This window comes from Leptidea sinapis, chromosome 1 (assembly GCF_905404315.1).
Source record: "Leptidea sinapis chromosome 1, ilLepSina1.1, whole genome shotgun sequence".
Classification (NCBI taxonomy): Eukaryota; Metazoa; Arthropoda; class Insecta; order Lepidoptera; family Pieridae; genus Leptidea; species Leptidea sinapis.
The window spans coordinates 24,549,743-24,576,739 of NC_066265.1; the positions used below are offsets into that span (position 1 = coordinate 24,549,743).

Sequence of the window (26,997 nt, forward strand, 5' to 3'; positions counted from 1 at the left end):
CCCAATATTCAGTCTATCTATTATTTGAGATAAAAATCGTCTTATCGACGGTAACTCACCTTATACGTCTGTCAATGGGACGACGTATAGCTTACCAGCAATAGAAGTTTGTATGGAAATTTCAATTTACGCGTCCCAATAGAAGGCGATAAGATTGACTTATCGGGTATATTGGGACAGCTTCAGATTATTGACTGCAAATTACTGACAGTAGAACGTAGTAATTTATCTCTATCTGTACATAGTATATTGGGAACGGCTGTAAGAAATACAACTGAGGGGTGGATATATAGTTCCATTTACAAGAATGAAGTTGATGATATAGCTCGGACATCCCCTGCCCTATTCAACACTTATTAAATACTGGTCTTAGAGTACATTCTCTATGACCATAAATAAAAACGTTATCAGAACATAAATTGGGCACAGAAGCTCCCGGTAATATCCATTGATAGTGCGGTTTGTAATATAAAGGTATTAGCAGTGGTATTAGAGGGGCTGGCACGGTAATAAGTCTGGCACTCGTTAACAGACATCGTAACATCTCGCTCGACGTACATAACGAGCGTACAATGTCGGTACACTGTTATTTTATTACGTTCTTTATCTTTAAATCTGAAACTTTGATGCTGTTTCGTTTGTGAACGCAACTTTATTATTGTATTCGTTGGATCTTTGAGTATGTATTCAGTGTATATGCTGAATATTAATGTATTGTTTACCGTGTCTTCTTATTTTAATGCTTCCATAAAGGTGCGTAAAAGGTGCGCTCGGTGATATAACGAGATACTTAATTAAGGCTAATAATTAATGCCTTTTATAAGGTCGAACTGTATGTGTAGGTTGTAATATGACGAATTTAATAACATTAATAGTCTACGAAGTAATTGTGTTTAAGGCAAACCACTCTACACTGTCGCTCGTTCTTAGAGTATAATTAACAATTTGAAACGTTACAGCGCAAACTTGTGGTAGGTTACAGTAAAATGCATAATTGAAAAATATTCCTTTATCAGCTTTCAAGAAAAATGGATGAATAACTATAAAGTACACAACATAAAAAGCTTCTTTTTTTGAACCGAAATAGTATGACGATATATATATATTAATATCACTTTTCAGTAGATCTATCTGGCATTGTAAGAAGAAACGACAAACGGTAATTGATGATAATGACAGTTTGATGGTATGATGTTGATTCCCTTAAGTCATGGGAGGTCGTTCATGTGGGTTACGATTTCTGTAGATCCTAGCGCCCTCTTACCTTTGAAACACATTTCGAACCGGCAGGCAGTTAATGAAAACCGAAGCGTACGAAAGGTGCATCACTAATAGGACATCTATTTCTTGCGGGGTGAATCCGAAGGTTTCTGTGGGTCCATCAGCACAAAAATAAAAGAATTCCACAGTCGCCTTTCAGATTTGATAAGTGAACAAAGTTGAAAGAAAAACTTGCATAATTTGTCTCGAAGCCGATGAAACACCTCTTCATCTTCTCTGCGATTGCGGCCCACTAATTTATAAGCGTAACACCATCCTTGGCGACCACACCCTGTCCCAGGGTTGTTTGTAACACTCGCGTTAAAAACAGTTATAGTTCAATTCTGAACGCGGTGCTACTAGGACTCATTAGGACTAAACAAATAGCCACTCTCTTCAAATAAATAAAAAATAAATAAATCAAAGATAGGGGTAACGTCATCAGCTTAATAGGCACCTTATATGCGGTCTGTGAAATGATGTCTGCTTTTAATTATAAATTGAGTAGGTGGAGTCGGACGGCAAAATTTGCTTTATTAACCCGTCTTGAGGTTAACACTTAGAGCACTAGAGCTTCGAAGACAGTATAGATTTGTGGGAAGGACCAGCGACCCAATTAATAGGATTGGCGACTTCAAATACAGTATTGATTAATTTTACAGCTAACAATAAATAACAGATAATGTGTAAGATATAATAGCAGCTGTTAGGTTTTTTTTTTTTTATTTTTAGAGATATTTATTTTCTCATTAAAAACAACAAAAGAACGTCGCTTACATGAGAATATAATAAGATGTAATAATTTGTTCTACGTTCTTTACATACCTTAGTTCATACATATCTAGGTACTTACAAAAATTTTATATTTTTTTACTTACACACGTCAACGACAGTGATTACAAACCGTTTCAAACATGTTTTTAATAAAATCTTTGAAATAATATAATCTGCTAACTTACATTAAAATTTTTGTAACGACTCAATCTTTTTAAGAGATAATAAATTAATAAATAAAAACTCTTTATGGGTTTTAACACATTCTCCTTAACAAATAGTGGCAAGAACCTTCTTTTAAGCGTATAAAAAATGCTAGTGCCAGGTGGCTCCGCTCTTTCTTAGCCTTAAAATAATATAATAGAGAACATAATTAGAGAACTTTATGAAATAATAGGATTATTATAAAACGTGTGTATGTGTTAATCTGTGAGATGAAGGAAGACTGTTAAAAATTTGTGCGCTCTCGTAAATAAACATACGCTTGCAATAATTTGCTATCGTCTTAGGCAGTATCAAGTAGGTATTAGTAAAGAGATAATAGAGAGAAATTAATATTAACAAAATAATATAACGAACATCTGCAAGAAGTTCATCATACGAGTGACACGTCTAAGATGCGAATAATAAATGAAATGGGCGCTCGTAGATTTTTCTAAAATGAAATTGAAACATCTCTCAAGGTAAGTGGCAACAGCAGTAAGTACAAAGTGAAGTGAAGCCGGATAGTGCTCCAACCACAAAGGGCAGAGTCGGATGTTGAACGCTGAAATCCCCTGATCCCAGACTGTATGATCCTTGACATAAATCTCTAACCTCGCCATCAAATCTTTCTGAGGGCGGCTTAGGCGTGCAGACACGATCGTAAGCTCTTAATGTGCTCAATTCTTGTTGCTACATGTAGTATCGGATTCTGTAAGCTAGGTCCCGCTCGTAAATACACCTGTTTCAACTCGAAATCCTATTTACAAAAGTTACGCGCGGATCTTACGCGAGACTTGTTTATTTTTGAAGGTTTCGCGGTAATGGAGTGATGCTGTGAAAGCAAAAATATTTTAGCTATTTACAACAACATTACATAAGCCTTACTAGTCATAACTTTTCTAGAACAAAAACATACGTATAAGGTTGCATAGTTTAATCTTTATCTTCATAGCTTAATGTATGTTATTTATGATTTTCAAAATAATATGAACTACCTTTTGATATTTTTTACGATCTAAATTAACAGTGTTCACTAGAAAAAAAACTAATAAATTTAACAATTATCTAACTACCTCGATAAAAAATTAATGATACTATATAAATCATATAAAATCATAGATTTAAGCTTTTAGAGAAAAATACACGGCTTGATGATGGAATGAAATTTTCTCATATTAAATTTTTCATAGAAACTGAATGTACATTTTTATTCGCAAACAAAAACTTTAAAAATCTTATAAAATAAAAATATTTTTCATCAATGTGATTTTATATAATAATATGCTTTTGGCGGTTATGTAGTCTCCTATATTTATCATTATATCTAATATCATCTGTCATATGTCAACCGTTTTGGAGTAAACTATTGAACACTGACAGTGACTTTTTCGGTTTGACAGCGAAACACTTATTGGGTCTATTTTTCGCCTTTGGCTGTATCGTATCGTTGTTTTGAATAAGTCTTCTAATGGCCCTCTTAGGCCTTTGCGTATATTTGAATATTTCTATCATTCCGTGTATGTATGTATTTTCTTTTTACACGCTTTTTATTAGGTTCAACTGTATGTTTGTAACCGACTCAATTGGGCGCGATTTTGAACCCACTTAAAACGGCCAGATTTCGTTCAAACTCCGCTGAATTATCGAGGACCGATGACAATACATAAATTTGATAAAAAATTTCCATTTATTAAATTTGCAAAATAAGATTTTTGTAAATTTATATAATTTTTTCATTTATCATCGATAAGGCAGGAATTGATGTTCATTTTAAATTTCAACCATTATCTTTTCAACCAAAGCGTGTTTTTTAGTATTTTTAACTACTTTTATTATTTGGAAGAGAATTCCAATATAGAAACAACTGTATTAATACACAAGTCAGTATAGTTAATGTCCCAGTAACGTAATCAAAGCCGCACTCCATCAATAAGGTATGATTGATAGCTGTGTGATTCACTGAAACACTGACGTCCGCGCCCACTCTTTACCTCACATCCATATTGTCGACTGTGTATTATTGTGACATAAATGAAATATCAATTTTACCGACTTTAAAAGTAGACAGTTGTTTGTTCTCTGGGATTAGATTTATTTACACTTATCCCATAAAAAGTAAATAATTGTTTCTACAAATTGGAGCTATGAATCAATTTATTGAATGGATAGTTTTCATTTTATAGCTAGTTAAGTTCAAAGACTTATCGCATTGCTATGAAAATACAATTTGATGTCTTAAATTGTAATTAGATAAATTAAAAAGTCAAACTGTGAAACAAATGGCGTTTAAAAATCTGTATGATAGTAGTTACCAGTGGGAGGCACCTTTGCACAGGATGCCGGCTAGATTATGGCTACCACAACGGCGCCTATTTCTGCCGTGAAGCTGTAATGTATAAGCATTACTGTGTTTCGTTCTGAAGGGCGCCGTAGCTAGTGGAATTACTGGGCAAATGAGACTTAACATCTTATGTCTCAAGGAGACGAGCGCAGTTGTAGTGCCGCTCAGAATTTTTGGGTTTTTCAAGAATCCTGAGTGGCACTGCATTGTAATGAGCAGGACGAATCAATTACCATCAGCTGAACGTCCTGCCCGTCTCGCTCCTTATTATCATAAAAAAAGTATTATTTTGTTTTTACTTTAAATGCAATTAAAAATGGATATATTAAAGATAATTGGATTCCCAGCGAAAAGTCCTATGATATTCCAAAAAAAAATTACCTGCCCTGAATATTTGATATTATTGACATGAAAAATCTCGATGTATTTTGTACCCTATTAGTATTCCTCTCAAATTTTCTAGCATTCAGCTATGTTTTGAAAAGAAATACTATAAACCTTTGCCTTTTGCCAGCGTTTGGTTCCCCATTCGCTTAATATGTGAATTATCATTACCTCAAATGACCGTCGTTACATTTAGCGGATCAATACATCGTAATAGAAAGCTTTGTGTACTCGGTTGACAAGTTCCAGTTTACAATGTAAAATTACACTTTGCACCACCGCCTCATCCATTCGGTCGCTGCGTCATAGCTGTCAATTATTCAAATAAACTATGCCTATAAAACAGCATATAATATGTTTCTTGGGTGCTAACACTTTATATTTTATTAGGTTATTTATTAGGTACCTACTTGGTAAAAATCTAAATACTAATTTCAAGTTCAGACTCGTCGCGGAATTTAAAAAACCAAATCAGTCTAAATAAATATCAAATTTTAGGTCAATGTATTTTATTCGCCCTGTCCTTCTCCAGGGCATAAAAAGAATAGGGAAGTCCCAAACCCAAGGGTGTCGTAAGAGGTGATTTAGGGCATTTACCAGTAGCCAGGCTTCTTATCAAAGGATGCCTCAATTATGGGTACAACGGTGCCTTTTCTGCCGCAAAGCAGTAATGTGTAAGCATTGTTGTGTTTCGATCTGAAGGGCGCCGAAGCTAGTGAAATTACTAGAAAATGAGACTTAACATCTTTTGTCTCAAGGTAATGCTGGGCGTATCAATTACCATCAGCTGAACGTCCTGCTCGTCTCCTCCCATGTTATCATAAAAAAATTCTCAGACTTACATAGAATAATTAAATTTTCTCTCAATCTCTCAGCCATTTTCAATCCATCTTTTGGTATAGGCGTCATAGTCAGAATGGGCCATTTCATCCAGTTGATTCAGTCATCCTTCCATTGCATCCGTGGTCTGCTTCTGGTTCTCTTTTCGTCGTAAGGCCTCCAAACCAGGAATGTTCCCCAACTCATTTGTTTGTCTTGCGGCTTCTAAGCATAATAATACCTACGATTTTCCTTTAAGTTTGCTCTCAGTAACTTGAATTTCTTAATGCCCAGGATACTCCTCGGTTCAGATGTTACATTAATTAAATTAAACCGTAATATGATAAACAAGGTCCTCCTAATAACATAATGCTTAAAGCCCACATCTCGGATACCCATTAAATAATATTAAATTAAAGTAAGGGAGAACATAGAATAGAATTTTCTATAGGTCCAATAATTACCCCACGTTAAACAAATATGTGGGTCCTGATGCATATCTATAAGAATCCTACAGTGATACCTATTTATTTATAGGTAGATTAAGTTAATGACACTCGTTATATATAAATACAACGTTTATTGTGTTTCGAAGCGTCTAATGATCACGGCATCAATTTACTTGTAGTGTGCAATCAGGGTAATATTACGCCTGAAGAGTCTTACATTTCATTCGATGAAATGGGACACCGTACAAATTTGTACACTGCAATATACACAGGTACATTATTGATGAAATACTGAAGTTTGTAATTGAGTTTCATTCTCTTTTCAAGCACCGAAATATGTGGTCCCTTTGTGATGAAAAGCATAAAAAACATATTATTTTTTATGAAATAGGAGTATCATCAAACACCAAAGTAATCCATTAAGAGTTGCTTCCATTGACGGTGATACCTATGTGATATTGACTAGGAAAAGCTGTCGTTGCGGATAAGTTTCGTTCCAGAGTTTTATTGTGCGTAAAAAAAATCTCAAAAAAAATAGTATTTCAAGGTGAATATCATTGTTGACATTTAAATTAAAAGATGTTTAGTTTATTTTCCAGTCAGGAAATTTAGAAATGAACAAGCTCATGAACAATAACATGAAAAGAACAGAATCAAAGGAAACAATGTTTTTTGGTTGTTGTATTTTTTGGGGTCATTAATTTTTTTTTCTGTTCTCTTTATATTAGTGTATTTGTTGTTGAACTATGGATGTATGTCTGAAATAAATCATTATTGTAAATATTATTATTTTTATATTTGATATTTTTTTAGCCTTTGGCTGGTTTGTCTGCCTTTACGGGTCAAAAACCAATTAAATGCATCGTGTGATGTGTTAAATTTATGTGTTGTGTGGAATCTCGTATTTGTCAATTTGCAAGAACTTTCTTGCGATCGGCATCTATTTAAGATGGTGGCTTTTTTATTATTATTTATTTGGAGTTTCGTTTGAGTATTTTGAACTCTCCCGGGTCGAGTAATAATCGCATTTATCTAGTTTTTTATATTCGTCATTGTGAAGCGTTTATAATTCGAAAACCTTAACAATTTTCACAATGTAAAAAAAATAACAACTAAAATGTGTCTCTAGCAAACTTTGTATGTTACAATAACCCAATTCTACAGTAATTCCATTTAAATTTTCCTGAGCGGAACCCCGAAGCTGTATTCAATTTATAGTTACAACGTTGCCTGAACACTACAGAGATTATGTAGCGCCCGTAGTAAGCAAGCAAGGTTCAAGCAACGATTAAAATTGCACGTCCTATCGCCCACCCTTGTTTAGGTCACTCCGGACTATCAACAAAGCCTCAACTCTGCACCACCTCGTTACGTGTCCGACATTGTTTAACTATATTCGCTATACTCACCCGCTTGCGCTTCAATTATTAAAACTTTAATAACCTAAAAGATACATAAACGCCCCGTTTTTGTGTTTGCCCGAGCCGATTGTGAATAATTTAACGTGAATATTTCACACGTACATGTTTGAAGCGGGCGCCGTGCGTGCGTAACAATGCCATTATGTTGTGAACAATATTATTGTTCATAGACAATACCAATTTACGCTTCGAGTGACAAAAGTCGGTCTGTTCATTATTCATAATGTCACAATACACATTTCATCTTTAGATTAATCAAACGTTCTAAGTAATAGGAGAGAGGAGTGCCGTTTGAACGGTTACAACGTCGATGGTTGTCTGTTGTGTCACCTACATTCGGGGTCGAGTATTAATTACATTGTCTAATGGACCGAAAGCGGTTTATTCTGCTACGCGTCCGCGGATGTGTGTCTAGCCTAATTGATCAAACCCACCCCTAAATAAATACTATTACATTGCGATCACTTTTTACTAAAACTAGACCACCAGTTATTTGGGCACATGAGCATTATGATGTTAAGGGGGCAAGACACTGCGAACTCTTCACCCTGTAATAAAATCGGTTTACAGTAACTGTACCATCAGCTTATAATAATGGAACCCAAGCAAAGGAAAGTGTCCTAAGCTAATTATACCTTATAAAGTATACTTTTCAAAATTTGTGTATTTTTTATTGAAATGTAATTTAATTAACCTCTGTTTCACATTATATTATAAACAGAATCAAAATTGATCAATTAAAAATCATAATTGATATTCTATACACAACCAACATTTATCAACAGTCAAATATCGCTTTCAGTAATGTGAGTTTCGCAGCCAACGTGACCGGAGTGCAGTTCTGTAATCAAAACTTTAAGCTCTTTATTTGTGAAGTAGTAAATCAGATAAATGATCAGTCCTCGTTGTTGTCCCTGTGCTTTTATTTTTATTTAAAAGCTCTTAATTGTATTTGTTCTGAGAGAGAGAGTCGCTCGGCCTTAAGTAGCTCTTACCAAGTAGTGTCACTGTTTGTTTTCATTCATTTCTTCGGCCATAATTAAACTAATGGCTCGAATACGGACAATTTTGACCTATTAGGTAATGACTGTGTCATATTTGAAGTTGATATAAATAATAGCAAAGGAAATACTATTTCTGAACTAAATTTAATTCGTTTTTATTCATATAATAAGAAATTAAAAAAAATACTTAAAAAAGAGCAAGTGGTAATGAATAAATTATATAACTATTCAATATTACACTTATTTATTTGAATTTTCAGCATTTAAAAGACTCATTATTTTCATTTATAATGAATTAAAATTTAAACGTGTGATGAAACTCACGTTAACCACACACATTATAAAATCTTCTTTAGATCTTTGCCCCTTCTATTGGTTCTAACTTCGTTCTCGTAGTTTTATTTTGTTTTTTTTTTTACATTTTCTTCGGCTTATAGTTGAAGCTCTCTTAAATAATATTACAATTGTCACAATTCTTTCTTCTCACTTCATTATAGTATTTCACTCCCTTCAATTTCAGCAATTAATACAACACATGTTGGCCCGGGAAACATTGTTTTGTCATATATTAACTATTGAATTGTCATATTATGTAATGAAATGTCATTGACTGAATTATGTTATTGCGAATATATAGGTCAAAAAATATAGGTTCCTGGTAAGTGATCATCAACATAGTATATATTAAACCTTCTCCGAAACACGCTGCATCTTATGGTATAAGTATTATCCCGATCAGTTCAGTAGTTTGCGCAGTATAACCAAGGAAAAAATAGGCTCTTCATTTATTAGTATAGAATATTATACATTTAACATCTCTATCATCTAGGTAGTTAAACCTTGATATGGATTCATATTCCCTGTAGAGCTACATCGAAAAAATCTGCCACGAGTAAAAAGACAAAATGTTGTCGTTAAACGACACCAAGTTTTATCACGAAGGTTTCATTATAATTTCACAAATTATTATGATAAACAAAAGACTCCACATTTGTCATGATTAATATTGTAGGCTCGGTATCATATACAAAAACTAGCAACACTATTTACAATTCCACAGGCGCCTCCGCAATACTTTATCGCTGACTGCTTTAAATATTTAGTGTGACGTGGTTACAACAAAAACGTTTATCTGGTCTCTGTGGAAAAACCGTCAGAATTAGCAACAGGGGCGGGCTTAAGGCGGACCGCACTAAATCCTTCTTTAAGAAGGCTTTGCTTAAACGAGTTCTAACGAGCTAGAGATAAAACAATTACCGGGCCAGTGATTAAGAGATGCCGGGGACACTTGTTACGTCTCCGCTGACGAAATCTCTGACGGGACCGTAGCCACTACTTAACATATATTTCAGTTCTTTAGCAATCGTGATCCAATGACTTTGTTAACGCTATAAATTTAATTATTACATATGATTTAAACGAACTTGTTCATGGTATGGTATAGACTTATTGAACCACGTGTTGCGGTTTGATTTGGAAGCAATGCATATTTCTGTACAGCTGCATTTAGTATTATTTAAGCATTTCCGTGTAGTAAAATATTCAAGCAACGATCAAAGTTGTACGTCTTATCGTCGACCGTCTTAAAGTCACTCCGGACTAGCAACAAAGACTCAACTCTTCATTATATCCGGTGGGGCAACTAAATACCGTACAAAAATATAAGGACGTGAAGCGCATAAAGGCATGAAAGGCATTTATTTTCTCAAAATAGATTCCTTTAGAATTATTTTTGATGTCATTTCTAATATACTAGATACTACTACCGCTTCGGAAACAAATGGCGCTCTGAGAGAGAAGAAACGCCGCAAGAAACTCTCCCAGCATTCTTTATTGCTCTCTTTTCAATAAAATTAAATATATTGTACAGTCATTTCTATGGCTATAAAATAATCATAACCTAGTCCCAAGCTGTCCGATCACTTAGATATTCAGCTGTGGAGTAATAGGATTTACGACAGAGCCATTTTTTTATAAAACATTTAAATTTATTTATAGATAATACAGTGGCTGGGACTATATTATAAAAGTGTATACATTTACCCTTAAAGTTATTATGTATCTTATGCAGATTGCACAATTCACTTTCAATTTATGAATTCGCCTACTAATCAAAGTTAACCTATTTTAACTTCAGTGCTCAGAATATTTACTATCTCAAAAAGAATACAAATTCACTTACTGAGATACATAAACTAACATAATACAGTTAACTTACATTCGTATTATTTAGAGCTGACCATGTAATTACAATTCTGTTCTTTAACACCCCATTCAATTATAATGATTTTACCTTGTAAATACATCTTAAATGGCGGGAAATGTTTGAAATTTGTAACATTATAAACGCGTTCCAATTTTGATTTTATAAAAATATGCCATTGGGAGGCTCCTTTGCACAGGATACCGGCTAGATTATGGGTATCACAACGGCGGTGCCTATTTCTGCCGTGAAGCAGTAATTTGTAAGTATTAATGTGTTTCGTCTGAAGGGCGCCTAGTGTAATTACGGGGCAAATGAGACTTAACATCTCAAGTCTTAAGTTGACGAGCGCAGTTGTAATGCCGCTCAGAATGTTTTGAGGTTTTTCAAGAATCGTGAGGGGCACTGCATTGTCATGGACAGGGCATATCAATTACCATCATCTGAACGTCCTGCTCGTCTCGTGCAGATTCGAACAATACTTCATATGCGACTGGACCTGCACTTCATAGAGTGCTAGAACATGGTTTCTGTTGCTATCCAAATGTGTAAAAGGCGACGAAAATTAAATGAATTTCTTTATTCATTTAGGTACAATTTGTACGCTTATGTAAGTATTTTTGATGCCATCCGTTCAAGAGACTATTAGGAGGCCTTGTTCTGAAGAGAACCAGCAAGTTTTATAGCAATATATCATTACGTAAATACACATATCAGTGGTTCCCCCCCCCCCCCACACAATCTCGATGTACGAACTCAACAAAAACAATTACGTATCGATGCGACCTCCTTCGTTTTCTTACGTGCTTTTCACATTACCATATAAGTTGAGCTATAAACGAACCAATCTATTCACGTCTACACATCAGGGGGTCCGCATTTGCATATAGAGCAGAAATTTATTAAATCTACAGCCAATATCCAGCTTTCCGACATTGAACTCTCACTTATTCATTGAGTTTCTGAAAATTTCATTGCTTTTGGTGACTTTCCTCGTATCTACCTATCATATACTTTCTAACCAATGGGAACCCTGACACTCAAATTAAAATTCAAATATTTTTATTCAAAATAGGATGTGACATCACTTATTGAAAGTCAAAAAATAACTACCACCCATTCCAAAATGAATGCCTCAGGCCTGAGAAGAATGGGCGCAACAAACTCAGCGGGCTTCTTTTTTCATCAAAAAATATGTTTACAAAGTAATATTGTACAATTAAATTTAATAGCCTGAGGGCGGTCGCTCCATTCCCAATACTATGGCTCCACTGTCTGGAAATTATGATGCGTTGCCTAAATATGCTGTTCATATTCAACAGCAATTACACAGGAGTATCTATAGTGTATTCGTTATCAATAAATTAATCATAGTGCCTTTTTTATATAATTGTTCCAGCTTATCCGTTTTTTTTTTAATGAAAATAAGGGACAAGACGAGCAGGACGTTCAGCTGGTAATTGATACGCCCTACCCATTACAATGCAGTGCCGCTCAGGATTCTTGAAAAACCCAAATATTCTGAGCGCCACTACAATTGCGCTCGTCACCTTGAGACATAAGATGTTAAGTCTCATTTGCCCTAGTAACTTAACTACCTACAGCGCCCTTCCGACCGAAACAGTAATGCTTAAACATTATATTTTTATTTTATATATAATAAAAATAATTATTTTTTTGAATATAGATAAATATCATAATTTTAGATTTACAAATATAAATATAAAACTAAATGATACACCTCCAGGCAAAACTTTTCTTTAAAACTATCCAATTATTATATCTTACGTTTTCTTTCCTAAAGTTTCATTTCGTTAATTCAAACGGTTTGCAGGAGACTCATTGTGCTGCGGGCATTTTCTGTGAAGTCCTTTCATTAGGGGACTGCAAACCTTCTCTCAACCCACAATGTTCCACCTATTATTAATTCAACTAATTTACTTTCGTATTTCCTCTTCTACATCTTAGAGTTCTTGTTGTTCTATTAATATATATGTATATATATACCAGTGGGAGGCTCCTTTGCACAGGATTCTGGCTAGATTTTGGTAAAAAGAGTAATGTTTAAACATTACTGTGTTTCGGTCTGAAGGGCGCCGTAGCTAGTGAAATTACTGGGCAAATGAGACTTAACATCTTATGTCTCAAGGTGACGAGCGTAATTGTAGTGCCGCTCAGAATTTTAGGTTTTTCAAGAATCCTGAGCGGCACTGCATTGTAAGCAGAGCGTAGCAATTATTATATTATAATTATTATTAATAATAATACATTATTATTTATCTAAGCGATATATATATATATATATATATATATATATAATATATATTTCGGTCGGTATTTATATCTTAATATTTTTTGTTAGTTATTATGTAATGGATGACAAGAATTAAAATTCAAAATATATAATAATTTGAAGAAAAAAACATTCGGTGCTGATTCATTATGGAAGCAAAGGAATACCTTACATTTAAGAGTTCCCGAGGGAGGGCGTTTCGTGTGTGAGCAGCGTGTTAATGCTATAAAAGTGAAAAGAAATCATTGAATTAAAGTAACCACGATTCCCTCATCGCATCAAAATACACGGTGTTCAAGTTATTTTCACTTCGCCATGCTCAATGGAAAAATAGTTCAATAAAAATACTAGTTTATAAAAAAATATTTGCCGGTCTTTCATCCGATATAAAATATGATGTACACTTTGTGCTAGTGAACGGGGCGCATAAAGCTCGCAGGAATGGGTTGAGTGCTGTTGCATTTTAATTAATTCCCTTTTCTATCGCGATGCGGTGTTATCAGCCTCCCGCAGGCGTCGTGGACAAACAAATTGCTTGCGCGAACGTAGCGATTTTGACACGCTCTCGTATTGTTATTTTTTGTTCCTTCCAGCCGATACTTCATTGATCTTGGTTTGTTTTAAACTTTATTGCTATGTATTAAGCACGATTCATTAGCGATCTGTAGTTTCATTCATTCAAAAGTATTTGGGGTTAGAAAAAATTATAAAGTAGGGTTTTATTTAACTTTTATCAGACTTTTGAACTCGAAGAGCTCAAAAACATAGAACTGCCAACTCTTTGAGCTCGAAGAGCTGAAAACGACACATTATATTTTTGAGCTCAAAGAGCTCAAAATCGTCATAACTACAATTCGAAGCATTTAGGTATGGAATTCGTGGGAAGTTGCAGGGTTGCGTTTTCATATGTTTTTTTTTTATTTTTCAAAAGTAATCACGGAGTAGTTTGTGAAATTTTTACCATAATTTGTACCATAATTGTCAAGTATATGACAACAAATTGTAACATAAGATGTAGAAAATTGTATTGTATAATATGATGTTGTGTAGTTTACTAAATAAATAAAATAAGTACTTCATTTATGAGAAATAATTATTGTTCGCAGGCACTCGACGGCCAGAACATCTACAACGGATGCTGCACCCTCCGCATCGACTATTCCAAGATGACTTGCCTGAACGTGAAGTACAACAACGACAAGTCGAGAGACTACACCAACCCCACACTGCCCTCGGGCGATGGTGACACCCACCAGCTGTTGACCAGTGAGTTGATGTCACTGCGAACTCGAATCGCCCTGGGCCTCGCATCCGGGAAGAGTTAGTCTCATACAACCTCCACTGAATGCTTTCGCACCCACAGTTTATCTCTTCTGTTCCGCACTTTTTAACCTGGATTTGCAACATTCATAATGGTAGTTTGGTCTTTAAGTAGTTGGGTATCAGCGTTCTTCTCTTGTAGATAGTAACTAATTATATTTCTGCGGTTTACCTCTTCAAACCAATTCTTCAAATCTTTTTTTTTATTTAATTCAGGGCCAAGGGCTTTTCGAATGAGTAGAATTTCTATAGTTTTAATTAAGATAAAGTAGTGTTTTACTAATTTTAAATTAATCTAATCTTATTTTTTTATTAATTTTAGATATAACGTTAATATTAAAGTCATGCAGAATCCTCTTGGATTAAATAATATCGTAATATGCTGCTCGGATGTAGCATGCCATCTCTTTATCTCGTTGATAATCAATTTCAAATGTATCCTTTGTGACTAATAACTTTTCATAAATCCTTATTGCACCGGAGAGGGTTGTAATATATAAGGATTACTCCGACATTGCCTATTTGTTCTGTAATGTCGCTTTACATTAGGGTTCGAGCAAAAACACATGCTTAATATAGCTTGTTTATGTTCAGTCTATTGTCTCTATTCTAAAACGCAACACTATAGCTTTCAAAAGTTTTGTGATAGCGATATTAACTCAAGTTGGGACAATTTGCGAAACTTAGTCAAAATTTTACCTTCTGCTTTTTAATGAATGTGCACTTAATTATTTTTTAACAATGTATTTTTAATATCTTCTTAATTAGCTTTTAAATGACTCTCAGTAAATATTTATATTTGTTAGAAAAAAAAACACATCGACATGTCAAGAATAATCAAACATGGCTCAGCTATGCCTTTACTACCTAATTACGGTGTAAACATTTCTGCCCTCGAAGCGAATTCTTCGGTCTGAGCTGGGTTTCATGAATTTTGGATCAGCGAGTATGTAGATGCGGCCATTGCCTCTGAGTAGAAGTACAATAATAATTGTGTTTTCAATTTTCAAAATTAAATCTTGATACATTTCTCTGACGCTCTTACGCTGAAAAGAAAACATCTTGAGATAACCTAGGGTTGTCGAGTCTAAAGAACTTTATGATAAGGGACGAGACGAGCAGGACAGCTGATGACAGTAAACGGCACTACAACAGCGCTCGTCACCACATAAGATGTTAAGTCTAATTTTCCCAGTAAGGCTTAACACTGCATCACACCAGAAATAGGCGCCGTTGTTGTACCCATAATCTAGCTGGCATCCTGTGCAAAGGAGCTTCCTACTGGAATACCAAAATAACCCCAGTAATGTAAATTGAGTGTATTTTTCCAGGTGGTGGTGTCTTGGCACCTCCGTTCTTAGGTCTGGGATCGGGACTGGCTTCGCCATACGGCGTTGGTGTCGGTGGAGTGGGTTTGCCAGCTTTTGGGGCTCTCACCTTGACCCCGGCATCGCCAGCCCTTCGAGCATTGGCCGCTCCGCCGCTACCCCTTGCTACTGTCCTCCTAGTATCAAACCTGAACGAAGAGGTTTGTACAATAGCAATAAAATACAAGCAGTCACTATAACTGATTTGCCACACTGTAGAATAAAACTTGCCGTTGAAACGATACTTTGTACATCTTAGAGTGAAATTTTGCACCGAAATGGAATTTGATAGATCAATTATAACGTTAAATTTATGCATTACGCTAACACAATAGCCGGTAACGTCTATTCGGAGCATTAATCATAATTGGGTTCACGCATCAACATAACACAACCAAGCCAGATAATTTATTTTAACTAATTCTGTCGGCGCGGACGTGGCGTTACGGGCTATTATTTATATATCTACTTAATTACTGAAACTCCTTGAATAAGTTGCTAATTTTATTTATAGATGATATTGTCGAATATCTTTTATGACTATATAATGCTATCTTTCTTTCTTTCCTGTTGTTTTAGATGGTCACGCCTGACGCTCTCTTTACCCTTTTCGGTACGTGTGCACATACATTCCGTATTTTATATTAAAACATTAATAAAAGAACTCCTGTGAAACTGCCTGGAAAACAAATTGTCAGCTAACATTCTAGATTTCTCTACTGATAACCGCATCCGTTGTCGTCGACGCTTTGCTTTTTAACACTCTCCATTCTAGATCATTCTACGCTTTATATTAACTTTGACAATTTGTATTTCAGACGTCCTAGCTGTAGATAGATAGGTTAGTTTGTTAATATATCTATTATGTTGCTTCCGAAGAAATCTTACATTAGATTCTAATCTAGATTCACAATTTTGTAGAATTATAATACCATTAGTTTTAATAATGTTCTGTATATTAACCAAATTCACTACAGATTAATGGACAAATCGTGTTATCAGTTATACTATTTTCTTAATTAATTAGAATTTTTTACGATCGGAAGCTTTCGTGACCTAATAGTGTGTTTCTCACTTTTATTTCCGTCTCTATTATTTCAATATAACATTAATTAGATTTAAAATTTATAAATTCTAAATTTCTACTAGCCGTAGTTTTTAGCGTACCCAACAATTTAATTTGTATATGAATGTTAAATCATAATCGAAATATGTTTCAAAACACAAAAACTTATTCAACATTTTTTTATTGTTTTGTCTCTCCATTATCAGCTGGAAGACGTCCACTGCTGGACAAAGGCCTCCTCCAAATATTTCCACGACGATCGGTCCTGCGCTGCCCTCATCCAACGTATTCCGGCGATCTTGACCAGGTCGTCGGTCCTTCTTTTTCATCTCATTATCTTGACTTTATATAACTTAAACAATTCTATAATTATTATTTGAATAAATAAAGTTGGGGAAGCTATGTAAAAGACAAACACTCACATTGTTCCGTACGTAAAGGAGTGCTTTATGATTTAGGCGTGTATGGTGATGTGCAGAGAGTGAAGATCCTTTACAACAAAAAAGATTCAGCCCTAATTCAGATGGCGGAACCTCACCAGGCCCATTTAGGTAAGTGATCCTAATCTCGTATAGAATAGAGCACATTTTTAAATCTCCTCTGTTTAGAAACATTAAACCTTTGTATTCACGGTATTGTGAATCGGAATTATGAAGTGCCAGTTGATTCTTGACAAGCAGATACCTCACTCAGTTCATGCTTCGAATAGTAAAAACAATTTCGCTTCGGTGGAGATCACGATACGTGGAATCATTCGTTGGTTCCTAAGTTGGACATCATTATATTCTCATGCAATTATAAGTAATGTTCGCTAATAATTGATTTTGTACTATGTCATTATCGTTTGACATCTAAATTTATATTCGAGTCCCGCATCGTTCATAAAATTGTGTTTTTCAAATTTTATTTGTGTATTAATTCTAGAATTGTTATCACTTTAAAACATAACAAATTCTTTATATTTATAAGAGCGACATCTCAAGTAAATTTCCTAGTATGAGAATATTTGGGGTTGAGCACGTTATCAACTGTTAAGTAGATCCTGTAGATGAAGCCACAACCTGAGAGTTGAACAATGCATACAAGATTTTATGACGATACGTCACTCGAACGGTTAGCTCAGTTGGTTAGGGCACCGGTACGGAACGCCGGAGGTCGTGGGTTCGAGTTCCGCATTGTTCATAAAATTTTGTTTTTCAAATTTTATTTGTGTATCTAAATTAATATTTCTTGATTCTTTGTTTTTAATTGATAATCAGGCTTACTATACTTATAATATATAGTACATTATATAGAGGAGAACGATGCATGGTTCTTGTCCAGTTCTGCGCAGGCCACCAAAAATTGTATAATTTTTGATTAGATAAGCTAAGTTGTTATATTATTTAAAAGATGGGCTGGGAGTTTCTTATCACTTCTTCTCTCCATTTCCAAAGACGCTTTACGAACTGATGTAGCTTCATGACGTTTACTAGTTAGTGTTGTTGCAATATGTTATGTTATTGTCACTCCCTGTGATAAATAAATATATTTCTATTTCTATTCAAATTCTTTTAGGTGTAGATAGCATTATCAGCGAGTAACATGATATATAAATTCTAGATACTTAATTGTATTTACTGAAATATTGAACTCCTTTTGAAGCCTTTCGATGGTTTTTTTACAGTTTTAAAGCGTCCGCAGGTGGGCACGTTTTTTAATCCATACTAAATACATTGTGACGATATATCAGCAATTATTTCTCTTGCCGTTTTTAAGGCTGTTATAAAAGACTAGCTGAGACCCAGCGACGTCGTTCGCGTACGTATTTTTATACCTTGGGTTACATTACTGGACTTTTAGTAGGGATCCCTAAATTTTTGAAAACGTAATATAGCCTTATAACACCCGGGGATAATGTAGCTTCCCAACAGTGAAAGAATTATTCAAATCGGTTCAGTAGTTGCGGAGCCTATTCAATGCAAACAAACAAACAATCAAATATTTCCTCTTTATAATATAAGTATTGATAAAAGATCTTTTAGAGCAGTAGTGTGTCTCCAAATGTTGTGAGTTATATTGAGTGTAAATTCTGCTAAGATTAGTCTATAATCAATTCGGCATGTGTTTGCCTCTACACGAGGCATCCTCCGGAGATGTTGAATCGACAAATTCTTTACTCTTAATAAAACTCGCCACATTTGGATAATTATGGATTTCCGTAAAATAACCCTTAATTATTCAAGATTTTTTTTAGTAGTGTGCCTGCCTACATCTTTGGGAGACAGATGTGAATGTAACCTTATAAAAATGTTTACCTTCATACTGATAATGTCAAAATTGGATTATTGGGAGCAATGGATGACCAGTTGCACATATAAATGCGTGTTTTCCAGCCATGACACACATGGACAAGCTGCGAGTGTTCGGGAAGGCGATGCGTGTGATGCTGAGCAAGCACCAGACCGTTCAGCTGCCCAAGGAGGGACAACCAGACGCTGGACTTACACGGTAACTATATTTCATATCGATTAAAAAGAGCGCAAAAAAAAATCCGGAGAGTTTCTTGCGCCGCTTCTTTTCTCTCAGAGCGCCATTTGTTTCCGAAGCGGTATTAGTATCTAGTATATTGGAAATGACATCAAATAGAATTCTAAAGGAATCAATTTTGAGAAAATAAATGCCTTTTTATGCCTGACAGACATTCCATCCATCTTATACATTTATTATATACTAGCTGTTACCCGTCACTTCGTCCGCGTTTAAAAGTTACTTTGGGCATTTTTATTTTTATTTTTAGAATAATCTTCAAATAATACACATATAATCTGCTCTTTCCGCTCTTCTATGATACGGCGTATATCCCTTGTCATTGTGAACAGTCTCTTTAATAGTATTTCCCTGTGAACGTTAATCTCCTATTTCATTCCCATGTAGGTCAAAGTTTCAAAAATGCTCGAAATTATCTCTTATCAAGCGCCTAAATACAACGTTTCATGGTTTTAATATCGATAATGACGAATTTCCATACAAACTACCATAATTTTTTGGTGTTATGAAATATTTTATTTACAAATTCATATTTTACAGTAAAATTAAATAACAGTATGTTATTTATTATGTACAGAACAACGACTGTCGGGTCACCTAGTAATAGGAAGTAGGTATATATTTTGATGACTTAATAATATCATAATGAATGACCATTTTGCAATCTATTAATCCCGCAATTTTACTCTGTCGTAAATTTCCTTTAATTTCTCGGTGAAATCAAAAGCGAGCATTAAAGATTCATTATAGGTATAAACTGGATGCAAGAAGGTGATAAACTTTTAATACATTGTGGAGTTCAAAGATTAAAAAGAAAAAAAGGAAGCACAGCCTAAATAATTTAAAAATCGCATTTTAAGTTTTGGTACATTTTAATTCTAACATTTAACACTACAATTGCGCTCGTATGATGCTGCGTATGAGACTTGCTCAGTTATTTCACTAGCTAAGTCACCCTTCAGACCGAGCCACAATAATGCTTATACATTACTGCTTCACAGCAGAAACAAGCGCCCTTGTGGTACCCAAAATCAAGCCGGCATCCTGTGGAAAGCAGCCTCCTACTGGTTATGATGTCATCTGAAAATTGTCAAATGGTGCAACTCATTTTTTGCCTAACCAGTACATGTTTGTTATTGCTAAAGTTAGTTGTTGCAACTCAGCCTTAATGTTACTCCGATACAGTTATAATTATCGCTTATAAAACTGGATCATTCAACGACTGTTAATATTGTTGTTACAGTGACTATTCTCAAAGTCCGCTGCACAGATTCAAGAAGCCAGGAAGCAAGAACTATCAGAATATTTACCCACCAAGCGCTACCCTCCATCTCTCTAACATACCGTAAGTCATTTACGTTAGGTGATTTTTTTTATTCAACTTTTTTTTTTGTTATATAGCAACGGTTAGGTGATCAAGCGAATATCTATCAGATCTATTGAATAAGGCGTTACTTTGCGGAAATCCATAACTATACAAATTATTTAAGTTTTCTTTAGTGTTAATTCCGCCAATATTTGTCTTTAAAACAATTCGACACGTGTTTCGCCTCTACACGAGGCATCCTCAGGACGTGTTGTCTCGCCAAAATCTGGCACGAGACCCCAGTTCCAGTTAACACTAAAGAAAACTTAAATAATTTGTATATCTATCAGATCTTTTGTAATGGAACATCAAAGTAATTGTTTTTTTTTTCAATAAGAGACGAGACGAGCAGGACGTTCAGCTGATGGTAATTGACACGCCCTGCCCATTACAATGCTGTGCCCCTCAGGATTCTTGAAAATCCCAAAAATTCTTAGCGGCAGTACAATTGCGCTCGTCACCTTGAGACATAAGATGTTAAGTCTCATTTGCCCAGTTTTTTTCACTAGCAACGGCGCCCTTCAGACCGAAACACAGTAATGCTTACACATTACTGTTTCACAGCAGAAATAGGCGCCGTTGTGGTACCCATAATGAAGCCGGCATCCTGTGCAAAGGAGCCTTCCACTGATTTATATATTGTTATGTAATAAAATTAAACTATTTGTGTTATTTACAGAGCCACGGTTGCTGAGGATGAAATCAAGGAGGCGTTCGCTAAACGTGGCTTTACAATTAAAGCGTTCAAGTTCTTCCCGTGAGTTTATTTAGTTTTATTTTGTCATAATGACTTTTTGTTATAAATAAAAGTAGTGTGCAAAAATAAAATTTGGAAAAAGTATAAATAATAAAGGCGCGTACGAAAATGAAAATCCGACCTGTTGGTTAAAGTTGTTCCAAAATTGCTGTCTGCGTGTTTGACTGTTTCTCAAACCCCAGACCGTTGAAATTTTAAAAGAGTGAGTGTGTAAGAGCAATACTATAACAAAAAAAACTATAAAAACGAAGATAGCTAATTCCAGATTTACAATTTTTTACATATATTAGTTATACCGCCCTCTTTCGTTTTAATAAAGTATTCATAAATTGTATAGTGTTATATACAATGACGTTCTATATTCATTTGTGGACATATCATTCGCAGTCTAATAGCGTTAACGGCAGGTGTGCTTATAAGACAATGTAAGCACACTTTTCTTCTTACTAGTGTGTCAACTGTAACCGTCCGAATCAAACCAGAACTGAATAAATGGTTAACATTGCTGCTTATTGGCCAAGAATGCGGCAATGTAGCTGTCTCTAACGTATTCCGGCTATCTTGACCAGATCGTCGGTCCATCTTGTGGGGGGCCTACCAACACTGCGTCTTCCGGTACGTGGTCGCCAATCGAAGACTTTACTGATCCAATGGCCGTCTGTCCGTTGAACTGTGTGCCCTGCCCACTGCCACTCCAGTTTCGCAATCATTTGGGCTATGTCAGTGACTTTGGTTGTCCTACGGGTCTCCCCTCATTTCTGATTCGATCTCGCAGGGAAACTTCGAGCATAGCCCTCTCCTTTGCCCTCTGAGCGACCATTAGCTTTCTCATAAGGCCCATAGTTAGCGACCACGTCTGCGTACCGTAAGTCATCACTGGCAACACACACTGCTGTCGAAGCTTATTACGGTGTAGTTAGTGGAATAGTCCATATTTCGGATTTTTTATGCGAAGTGATTTGTCTATATGTATATAGTGAATATATTAATCACATATTTTTAAATTGCAGGAAGGATCGTAAAATGGCTCTTGTGCAGCTGCCCTCCATCGACGACGCTGTCGCCGCTCTCATCAAGATGCACAACTACCAACTCTCAGAGTCCAATCATCTCAGAGTTTCCTTCTCCAAATCAAGTATTTAAAGTATCCCACACACTCCCTAAGGAATATCACACGTTGGTCGCGTTTCGCCCTAATTAGAGATAACGCATCAGATTTTGTTGCCATCTTGGCTGAAATGTAATTGTTTTGACATAAATTTGTTTTGTAATTGCAACAAAATTTGATGATCGGCGAACGCGCGACTGTACCTCTCTCATACTCGACAACTTGACTCGACTGAATTATATTGTATCTTCATTACGCTTACTTGGAACAGTTAAGAGGTTAAGTGCTACTCTACTTCCCTAGTGTTACGTCTTTAGGGTAGCGACATCTAACGGCAGCTCCTAGTACTAACTCACTATTTTTATCTACCCTCATCTAGCTATGATTTGTAAAAGAGAGTATTTATATTTGGTGTGGTATTTCATTCCGTGTATATTATTGATATTCTTTTATTTTTTTACATAGATATTATACTTTCCAAGTGATTTTTCGATAATTTCTTTCGATGATGCAGATCGCAATGTGATTGCGTTACAGTTATTTGCAAACTACAAGGATCATAGGCAATGTTAAACATTGCACTCGTTACGCCCGTGTTTCTATTTCGCATTATATTATATTTTATTCATAACACGTTGAGGCCACGTATCAACATATTATGTTTGATGTCACATATTATAATTTGCAGTTATCACTGTAAAATAGTTTATTAACATATTTATCTATTTCAATGTGCACAATTGATTAATGCATTTTTAAGTACCTAGGTAAAGTTTTGTGCGCATACACATTTTATTTTACTGAACGAAACACTGTTTAAAAATGTGTATGTGTGTGCAATATTAGTTGTTACGATTTTATTAAATTTAAGGTTATATCATCTTCAACCGGTTAAATCCGGTTCTTCACTTACATTTCTTTGTTAATTGTAGTTATTTCGATTAGTTAGTGTAATCACATCTTTTGTATTACTTAGTTGTTAAATGATAACGGGATAAGCCCACGCGTTTGAACATGGTCGTATACTATGACGTCACTAAAATGGCGGTTGTCCTATTCTCAAAGAGCTGGGGTTATATAAACGCGCACGTGGATTCAGGTGACGAATTAGTGACATGATGCATTTATTTGATGTTAATTTATATTAATGGTAGCTACAATAAATGCTCGTGCATTCTTCACTTCACTAGGCTATTTATAATTTAATTTGTATAAAACTTGTTTATCGTACCTATTGTAATGTGGAACGACATATTAATTTACTGGAGGAAGTTTATTAGGCTCACACTGTTGTCGTAATTGTCTGGTCTTCAGTAAATTAATTTACAGCGTCGTTTGGCTGCTACGTAACTGAAGTATTTCCAAGATCTGATCTACCTTTCTGCATGTTTTGTCTTACATTCACACTGTATCGTAAATACAGCAGTATTTTAGCTCATTGATATACTCATCTTTAATTGTAAATAGTTTCCCAAACACTTCAATTATTCTCGATTGGTCTCTCACACATCTTTGCCTTCTTAAATTTAAATGCGTCTAGTCCAAACAAAAGGATATTTAGTTGTGAATTAGGTGAAAGCTCGAAATGTGCGCCATATCCAAGTCTGGTGAAGCTAAATATTGGTCAAGCAAGCTATTCAGTGCTGTGTTGTGCTCAAGCTGTTAGGACCAGTCGTAGGTGTTCAGTTACACGTCCAAACAATGTGATTAGGCAAACATGCGTGAAACAGAGACCTGATTATGACGAATAAGGCGCCGTTTGAATCGGCGATATAATATCAATTATCTAATGATAAGGGTATCACGTCCCCCACAAGCCGTAAACGGTTTATTTGTTCCATATTCCGGTTAGAGTTGGCAAGTGGCGACGAGGGTTCTTTTTCCCCAGAATCGTGAAAATATCGCTTCGAACATATCCTCTTTGTCACAAATAGTCCAAGTCGTTAGATATATTTACACTATAAAATTGTATCGTAATTATACATCACGTATGGATTAAAATTAACATAAAACTAGAGCTTAGTAAGAAGAAATTAAAAAAAAATAATAGTTTTCTCTAAATCGTAAGGTATAAGGATATGTAGAGTTTTGTTCTGGTATCGTGTTAGTCGGCAACGGTAAGCAGTAAGTATAGGTCGGTATAGATAATGTTAGGTGACCAGGGTGAGGTGATATTTTGCGCATTTTTGAATGTATTTTACTCAAGCGGTACAGAGGCAACGCTGTGCCTGATGAAATGAACTGCAAACGAGTGGCGAGGGTTCGGTTCTGTTTGACGCGATCGCGGCCGGAGGAACACGTACCTATTTATAATTATTATAATCAATTGTTAAGGTAAAGAGATTACATATCTAACTATACTCATCGAAGAACGCTACACACTTACCATTCGACACTTCAAGCCAGATTGTTTTAAAACTACCCGCAAATTAAACTTATTTGATATTTCGCTTGCGCTCAAACTATAGGTCGGTGTGTATCGTTCACGGGCCTAAAACTATCCTCAATAAACTGGTATTGACTAATAGATAATCTATAGGAATCTATGTGTTTAGAAAAGTATTTTAAAATATTTAGGATAATTATATATCGCTAAGGTAATAAAAAGTTATTAATTAAATCAGTGTTTAGAATGAGATGCCAAATTTAAAGTCAATACACATTATTTTAGGTAAATCGTAAATTAATTAACTAATCTTAACATTTATTAAAGAGTTGATGAAAAATGTTACAGTTGAATTATATTTGAGAGTTTTATTAAGCGCAGTGTATGCAATTTATTCATTGTAAGTGAAAATTGTTTCAATTTGTTGGTTAAAGTTATGCGTTGAGAAAACAATGTGAATGTTGGTTTTCATGTATCTTTCAATAAACATTTTGTCTTCGGATTCCCGCTTTTATCCTAATTCGTTGTATTTGAACTATTTTATCTTTTCTTAGACGTTTATTGCTTGTTTAACATAATTCTTAAGTCATATCTCTCCATATCAACTTTATACAACTCGCTTTTGTCTTCTTAATATAACTTTAAGCTTACGGTTATCTATCATATTATGTAACAACATAATTCAACATATCAATAGTAACTTTGGGTAAGGCGCATCTATTTTGTGTTTTTCGAAACATTTTTTTCTTTTGTTGTTTAACCTTAGTATAAGTTTCGATGTATTTCAAACGTCGATCTATTTTCTTATTTTATTTAGATTAAGCTCTCATGTGTTTAATTTCATTCTATTTTTTTCCTTTATTAAAATATTATCATTATAATATGCTTTTTTTCTTTATTTTTCCTTATCCAACCCACTTACAATAAGCGATGCCAAACCGTATGCCTTGTACTATTTATAACTTAATGAATATCTCGATACATTTCAATATCAATATTTTTGTGTATCTCTAAATAATTAACTGACTTTTAATATTTTTCTGAAAAGGTTCAAATATGTATATAAACATAAAAATTTGAATGGGATCAATATAATGGAAGGATGCATTCTATTACATCCTACTCTAGGCATACTCAGACATTAGATGTAACTATCCTGTCATGCTAACGTTTCAATAGTAAGAAATTCTTCGTGTTTGCCCTTCGTTGATTCTAACTTACAACTCGAATGAATTTATAATGATTACAGGTTGTTAAGTAAATGTGAAGGGAGTAAGGGACTGTTTTGCTAATCAATAATGCGTTGTATATTATCAAATGGAGTTAGCACAGGGTATATATTTATATGATCATCCCTGCTCAGGATGGTTAGTCCGTGCCACGTCCCTTATTCCGAATGTGTTGAAAGAACTGAATCATTTCATATTGAAACGTTGAATTAGACATGTTTAACTATAACTGCCAGTTGATAGGTTGTTTGTTTGTACATCTGTTATATTTTTTAAGCAACACGAGGCACTCTACTGCGTTCTGATCAATTTGAGAAATCTAGAAATTGGCAGTTATTTGTGTTGATTATTCCAGTGTAAATACTATATACACTACTTTATAAACAAAATATTCTAGTATTTATTACAGATTTAACTACATAATCATTACTTTAAGATTTATTAGATAAATAATCCTACTCAGACAGTAGTTGTTCTAGTAATTAATTAGATGAAAATTTAAAAATAACCTCGTAGATAATTATGTACTACCCACATTTCTTTTTAGAATCGGTTCATTCGTTTATTATTAAAATGGTGTGCAAATTAAAGGGTTGTGTGTAAAGTTAACATAGTTTAATAGATGTATACAAACAGTCTGTGTGCCGAGATGTTATGTCACCATTTTATGTAAAGCACATCTGTTTATTTTATCTGTGAATAAAATATTTGACGAAA

The 26,997-nt window shown here is 34.7% G+C and overlaps 1 protein-coding gene across 6 annotated transcripts in view; it reads left to right on the forward strand.

Annotated features, from left to right (window-relative positions):
* LOC126969419 (polypyrimidine tract-binding protein 2) overlaps window positions 1–26,997 on the forward strand; it is a 583,624-nt gene extending 556,627 nt beyond the window's left edge. For 5 of the 6 annotated variants that reach the window (XM_050814836.1, XM_050814861.1, XM_050814829.1 and 2 more), the window contains 8 exons: window positions 14,259–14,472; window positions 15,804–16,000; window positions 16,419–16,452; window positions 17,364–17,456; window positions 19,281–19,395; window positions 20,678–20,779; window positions 21,480–21,557; window positions 22,568–26,997. In XM_050814836.1, the coding sequence (XP_050670793.1) occupies window positions 14,259–14,472; window positions 15,804–16,000; window positions 16,419–16,452; window positions 17,364–17,456; window positions 19,281–19,395; window positions 20,678–20,779; window positions 21,480–21,557; window positions 22,568–22,700 (966 nt within the window). In that variant the 3' untranslated portion in view covers window positions 22,701–26,997. The remainder of the gene's footprint in view (window positions 1–14,258; window positions 14,473–15,803; window positions 16,001–16,418; window positions 16,453–17,363; window positions 17,457–19,280; window positions 19,396–20,677; window positions 20,780–21,479; window positions 21,558–22,567) is intronic. The other variant, XM_050814850.1, reaches the window with a different exon arrangement.